The 7,084-nt window shown below is 41.8% G+C and overlaps 1 protein-coding gene across 6 annotated transcripts in view; it reads right to left on the bottom strand.

The window, feature by feature from the left end:
* Positions 1-4,410, bottom strand: part of slc38a10 (solute carrier family 38 member 10) — a 25,360-nt gene extending 20,950 nt beyond the window's left edge. For 4 of the 6 annotated variants that reach the window (XM_072666745.1, XM_072666743.1, XM_072666746.1 and 1 more), the window contains exons 1-6: positions 4,194-4,410; positions 3,762-3,995; positions 2,963-3,080; positions 2,760-2,805; positions 2,579-2,672; positions 2,152-2,295 (exon numbers count right to left, since the gene is read on the bottom strand). In XM_072666745.1, coding sequence (XP_072522846.1) covers positions 2,152-2,295; positions 2,579-2,672; positions 2,760-2,805; positions 2,963-3,080; positions 3,762-3,851 — 492 coding nt within the window. In that variant the 5' untranslated portion in view covers positions 3,852-3,995; positions 4,194-4,410. Of the gene's footprint in view, positions 1-775; positions 2,071-2,151; positions 2,296-2,578; positions 2,673-2,759; positions 2,806-2,962; positions 3,081-3,761; positions 3,996-4,193 lie in introns of those variants that run through there. The other 2 variants (XM_072666742.1, XM_072666747.1) reach the window with 2 other exon arrangements.
* Between the last annotated feature and the right edge of the window lie 2,674 nt (positions 4,411-7,084).

Genomic DNA, 7,084 nt, shown 5'->3' on the forward strand with positions numbered 1-7,084 from the left:
TTACAGCACGTCCCATCAAGAGAAAGAGATAGAGAGAGAGAGAGGCCGAGAGGGAGATAGAACTTTGACCAGGCCATTGGGTTGGCCAGTGAAAAGAAAGGAGACCCCTAGTGAAAAACAGGAGCGAGAAGAAATGGCAGGCTAATGAAATAATGTTCCACATTACAGCCAATAACCACACAGACTGAACTTTAATTCCCCAAGGTTGACAAATGGATGAGCCTGTACTTCATGTACAGGCTTCATGTACTGGCAGTCAGCTGTGGACTGGTCAAAACCGACAAAAACAAAAGCCTTTAATACTTCAGGCCTACTCTGAAAACGTACTGCTTACTACTGCCTAAAACCTGATGACACCAGCACGAGGAGGAAAGAAATGCGACCTCTGAAGAAAGTACACAGTGACTCTCTGAAACACAGGGAAAAATAAGATGTAATGAAAGGAGTAAACAAAAAGTCAAGAGATGAAGGATTAACCCTTTGCGGTGGGTAGCCATTTCCCTTCTAAATCCAGAATATCCACTGTCTGCCGAACCACAACCATGAGCCCTGTTTACCAAGCCAAAGGCCCTCACTGTGGTGTGAGGGAGTCTGAATGGTCTGAATATACCACACATACAGATGAAACACTCTCTCTCCCCATCACTCACACACACACTTTTGATTGGATGAAGGTGAAGAGAGAAGGGGGGGAGGGGGGGTAGTTGAGGTAATGCAGTGATCGAGTTGAGTCCGTGACGGTAGTGCGCTCCAGTCCAAGGTGTGGGCTACTTACGGGTGGCAGCAGAAGGTAGTGGCGATAATTGGCAGACACTGCACCACACCCTTGAGGCGCCACAGGTGCACTCGCTCCACCCATGACCCACTGATAATGCCGTAACGCAGGGAGGACAACACTATCTAGAAGCAGCCGAGGTAGCGCCCGTCAGGGAAGGGAGTGGGGCGGTCCGAAAGGAGGGCAGAGGGAAGACACATTATGGTTAGAGGGTTAAAAGCCAGGCCAACAGCAAGGCCTGGAAAGGTTCAAGGCCCCACGAAGCTGGCTCAAGCGCCTGCACATTCTGAAGCAACTACAGGCACAGTTTCAGATCTAGGTTTTAAAACTTAACACGCTAAAAAGCTGTCAAATTATTCCATGACAGTTATGTTAAAGACGTAAAAATGTTATGACATTAACATTAAGTATCAAATTCAACTCTGTAAAAATAGTGCAGCGGCACTGTTATTGCAGTTGGCAGCACCGCCAGGGCACATTACAGCAGTTTTAAACCATTATCAAGACTGAATTATGAGTCATTTATGCCAAGCCAGGCCATTACATTAAATGAAACAGATGCATTAGCTGTGACAGAGAAACATTCATTAGCTTGTGATGGATTCAGCTGAAAATTAGAGTAACTTGCGCTAATACATGCATAATGTTTTTCGCTAGGGATGGTTTGAGTGGTTGAGGGGGAGTGAGAGTAAAGGGGGCATTACACCCCTCCCAACATTTCAGCTAAAGGTGATTTCTGTTTTCCAAAAACTCTGTTATAGATAAAGTTAAAAAAATATATATATGTGCGCACCTCTAAAACTTAAGGACAGGAGAGTGAGTTTCTACTGTTGTTGTGATGATCCAAATACCTATGCATAAGAGTGTGTAGACTGAAAATAGTGTGTAGAAATACAATATCAGTGTACTGTGCATGGCAGTCATGATATTAACAGACACAGCCAAGAATTAGCAAATGCACTCACATCTACCATTAAAACTTTATTTTGCTGTCAACAGTAGATTCATTCTATTCTAAACTCTAAACCTGTGTGCTAGGAGATGCATGTCAAACGTTTTATCTCATAAACACACACACACACAAAATAGAAGTCGTCGTCATTCCAATCCAAAAGAAAAAGATAATAAAGGTCTGACTATCATATTCCAGTCACACTTCTGGATTTGTAATATTAGAACAATATAAAAATTATATACAGCTTCTCTAAGACTTCTTACTAAACTGTGTAACACAGACATAAAATTACATGAATGTTTCTTAAATGAAACTACTTTTATTTTCTTTAAACTGATTCCAATAAGCAGATTAAGTCAGATCATTTTCAACTGTTTGGGTTATGGGGGCTGTAAAGGATGCTTCACAGCGGGCGACTCACCGTGAACATGAAGAGGGTGTAGAAGATCAGTGCCATGGCTGAAAATGACTGGAGAGAGGACATCATGTTCCTCTGCAGGCTCAAAGGCAGCACAATAAACAGCGACACAGCAATCAGCAACACGACACGGAAGCTGCCAGTTACCTGAGGCAGTAACAGAAACCATTTCACATCCCACATTTCAGAGAGAGTGAGACAGCTCCTTACAAATCCACACCGGCACTCAGGCCAGGAAAATTATTTGAAGGGCCTCATAAAAAACAGCACATTTAAAAGGTACTCCCTCTAGATTTGTTAATTATCAAAAAAAGAAAAAAGTAAGCAAGGAGAACATCACTAAATACCTGTAGTACCCATATCTTTCTGTACTAATGTGTTTATTAATGAATTGTGAGTGATTGCTAAAAATAGGTGCAGAACTGTTTACCTGCAGACCTAGTAGCTGGGCAAAGAAGTTGGATCCCAGATCAGCAATGACGACATAAAAGGCGATACATGTTCCCAGCATTAAGCCTATCATACTGAAGAGAAACACATGGAATAAACAAGTCCACGTTAGGAAGATCTGATGAAAAACATAATCTAATGACATAAGCTAATTGACTCACCTCAATTCCACAAGAGCCTTCCCTGGTTTACCAAAAGCATGAAAAGCTGTACAAAAAGAAGTGCATAATTATTCTGTGCAGAACTATTGTATAATGTCAGTCAGAAAAAAGGAAAATTAAACATGCTGTGTAAAAATGACGCTACACAGTAATACAGCCAACTGTCATTTCCAAAAGGTCAGCATTGCACTTGTCATTCTCACCCAGTCCGGCATAAGTCCTACGCTTAGTGTTGCTGGCTGTGTGGACCAGGAACATACAGGACTGGTGGGTCATCCATGAGCAGAAGAAAAGCAGCAGAGTGCCCAACACAATACCACACTACACAAACAATAATAACAAGAACAGGAAACATGGTGATGTACTGCACACAAGTTCTGGGCAGAAAGTGTTTATTTAAATGGTAAGACACTAATATTATAATATAATCAACTCTTCAACTTTCGACTCTTTTCAAAAGTTTTAATATCACTGTGTTCATTAAAACTTGTGTTTTATGTTAAATCAGGAGAGCTGGTGATGGAACTGAACAAATTCAAGTGCCGGCTGGGGGCTCCAGATTTCTCCTGGATGCCAGACTTGTTCTTCACACTAGCTCACATCATCTCACATCATCTCTCTTGTGGTAAAGATCTATGGTTTTAAATAATGTGCTTGGGTGTCAACCCAGTTTTCTGCACAAAACTGTATATGCATACTGTGTATGTATGAGCGTTAATATGAGAACACAGTGATGCATGTCTCGTTCATATAAGACATAAAGTACTGTTAATAAAGTGTGTACATAAAAGTAGTTCTCTAAAGTGCACACAAGACAAAATAATGGCCTTGAGTGCTTCACAAACACTGATGCAGCCACAATATCTTAATGTGGAAGGTATATCAATACGATCACGTTCAAAGGTGTTCACTACGCATATGGCAAACTCAAGCACATAGCTCAGCTCTGTAAGACTGCAAAAAGCCCATTTTCCCACGACCCGTGTGTCATGGACTGTTTACCTGTTTGAAGCAGAAGGGCATGGTCAGCACACTGACCCCCACAATGCTGTTGACAACGTTCATGATCAGACCCCAGTTGGACGACGTCATTTTGCTTTTATGTAGGTGTGAGCTGTTATCCGAAACGTTGAGGAGAAATGTTTCACTCTCTTTGATTTAGACTTAAAAGACGGTCAGTCCGGTCTCCCTCTCTCCCAGTCCAGTCTGGACTCCACAGGTTAGTGACGTGGCGCTCTGTGGAGGCAAAACACAACATACACACAGAGAGCACAGAGTTAGCCATACAGTCCTGACACACTAAACAACGAGGCCACATGCTGTATATCGTATGATTATCAACAGGTGTAACATGTATCCATTTCCGTTTTGGCATTATTTATTATTTAGTAGGTTTTACTGGTGTTTCAAAGTAAACGGCTGAGTAAACGTTACCTAGGTGGTCAAATGTTGGAGCTACCGCCAGAGTTTGGGCACAAACCGCGTCCGTTCGTTCACCCCCCTCATGTCCTATGTGACCATCGGTAGCGGTGATGTTTTCAAAGTGCTCTTGAATATCTTCCCCCAGTTACACACACGATATACGAAATAATCTACCTGCAAATTCACGCTTCCCTGTCAAATACAATTTCTCTAGCCCCGAAGCAGGAAGTATACACGACGGGCTGAACAGGGCACCATTATGTGCTGCCTCTTGTGGACGGGAGGCGAAATTAGCTTTAGCCAGTTAATTATTTCTCTTAAAACGGAATTTTATCGATTTTTCTCCAAAAAGTTCTCCAAAAACTTCTTAAAACATCTCCATAAGTGTCCCAAGACACGTAAACAAGTCCCTTCACAGTCATTTGGTTTGAAATGGTGCATTGTAGAGAAACATATGACAGTGGTGGTGACAGGAACCAGGGCTCGCCGCTTCCACACAGTATGAGCAAGATTAGCCATTATACTGTATTTACAACTTAAAATCACCAATGAAGCTAGTTTTATATGTCAAGTTGATAATAGTAAAATAACGTTAAATTATACAACAGAATTCACCTCTTCACAATAACATTTTTTTAGATTAAACCTCAAAAATCAAATCTATTGTAAAACAACTTCTCAGGCCACATATTGTCATTTTCATGCAGAAACCATGTATCTCAGTTTAAGCCTAAAAGACGGTTGGTGTTGTCCCTCTCTTCCAAATCAGTTTTGTCTCCACAGGTTAGAGATGTGGCGCTTGCACAAGTAATTCGTTTAACATGTTGACATAAAATGCTTCAGATGTCTGCTTCCAATCACTAATCCCCATAAATTAACAGACTGACTTTGTTTACATTTTAATGTTATTGTTATAAAGGCATTTTGAAATTACCTTTTAATAATGTACCTTTTAAAAAAAGCTTTACTGAATCATGCTTGTCTTGAACGAATGGCTTTAGGAAAAATCCTTAAGAGAACCTTTACATTAGTATGTGGAAGTTCCTCACACTTCCTCCACACCTCTAAGGTTCTTGCAAACCAAACATGATTCTTATACGGCATCATGTTACGAGAACCTTTTTTCCTTCCTTTTTTTTTTTTGAGCAGCTTTCTTAACTTTGAGGAGAGGCTCAATTTCTGAGTTTTCCTCCTCACGTTCTTTGGTTGCTTTTCCTGCCACATGCTCTTTAGGATTCTCTGGATTGGGCCAATGTCTGCAGTAAGTAAAACTGATTTGAACTAAACTGAATTGAATGGAATCATCTTATTTACTCGGCTTTCTGCAGAATGCGGCCACAGAGTTTATTTTCATTTTCTTTACACAGCTAGTACCTCAATGAGTCCTACAACCTTGCATTTGATACACATAATGTAGAATGTATAAACGTGAAGATCGTATCACAGCCCCTGTCTGTCATCGCTTAACTCTGCACAGATCAAACATGTTGTTATTTTATTTGGACAGAGATTTGACCAGGAAAGGGAAGCAGGAATGAGGGATGTTGATCTGCAACAGGAGCTTTGTGGAATCCGGCCCACAGGCTCCTCTTGTGCTGTTAGTGGTTCAGCCGGAGGAGCGAGGTTGTGACCAGAGTACACCAACCAAGCATTAACGTAGTCTCTGAGGACAGGATTTGAGACTGCTGTTTTTAGGGGGCCGGTTTAGATAGGAGACAGGAAAAGTCTGGCTATTGTGTACCGCCGGCCTCCTAACCAAACTGACAATTCAGCTTATTGGCTGGAGGGTCTTGTCACTCCACACCTAATCCCTGAAGATTGGAATTAGGTCCCGGCAGCAGAAGGGGAGACGGGGGCAGGACTGTGGACCACTGGGGCAGATTGCTGCACAGATTCGAGGGGTACACTCTAGCCAGGATGAAATTAGACACAGGCACCCGATTGAACTGCTGACCTCCAGGGGAAAGCCCTGGTCAGTGCGGGGTCATGCCAGCACAAAGCGGAGTGCTGAACTGTGAGAGGTCAAGCATGCGCACGACTGAAAGGGAGTCTTTGTGAGCTCAGGCATGCACAAAATTTCCCATCAGCCACCAAACCTCACAGACTCCCCCAGGAACCAGAGAAAGGGGGACGAAACCTGCTGCAATCCTTGAGAGAGAGAGAGAGAGAGAGAGAGAGAGAGAGGGAGTGTGTGTGTGTTTGTGTGTGTGTGTGTGTGTGTGTGTGTGTGTGTGTGTGTGTGTGTGTGTGTGCGTGACCTCAAAAAGGACACACAGAAACTGCCTCAGTAATCACATTTAATTACACATCAACCAGGCCTGTGAAAGGGGTTTTTAATGCAGGACTTCTCCGCACACAAAAAGACTGACATGTCCAGCTAAACATTGCCTACCTTTGTCCTCCTCAAATCTATTAAAGCATTCTCTCGTAACCATCAGCAGTGCTAAAGGGCTTCAGATAACGGCTATTATGTTGATAATCATGAATAAAAGGAACAAAGGCTTTTTTTTTTTTTACAAGAGTGGTATGCCATTCAACCAAAGGTCAGTACCATTTATTATGGAAGCCTGAGAGAATGTTAGTACCAAATTCAATCAAAAGCACTATAACCTTATTCAGGGGGTTCTGATCAGTCAAGACCCTCCGTAGAAAGAACTGATCTATGAACAAAAAACATCACATAAATTAAAACCAGTATTGTTCATATACTATTTACTCTGTGATCTTTCTTGACAATAAAATCATATAAAAAGATATATAGGTATAAAATCAATTGCAGTTAGACTTACTGAATCTTCAAAGTTGGCTAAAACCCTGTGATTGGCCACCTGATGGAGGGAACTGTCCAAATTATTCATCAAATGTTGTAAATTTTACTGTAACCATAGCCAATTCAAGAATAT

Source organism: Salminus brasiliensis, chromosome 22, assembly GCF_030463535.1.
Source record: "Salminus brasiliensis chromosome 22, fSalBra1.hap2, whole genome shotgun sequence".
Taxonomy (NCBI): domain Eukaryota; kingdom Metazoa; phylum Chordata; class Actinopteri; order Characiformes; family Bryconidae; genus Salminus; species Salminus brasiliensis.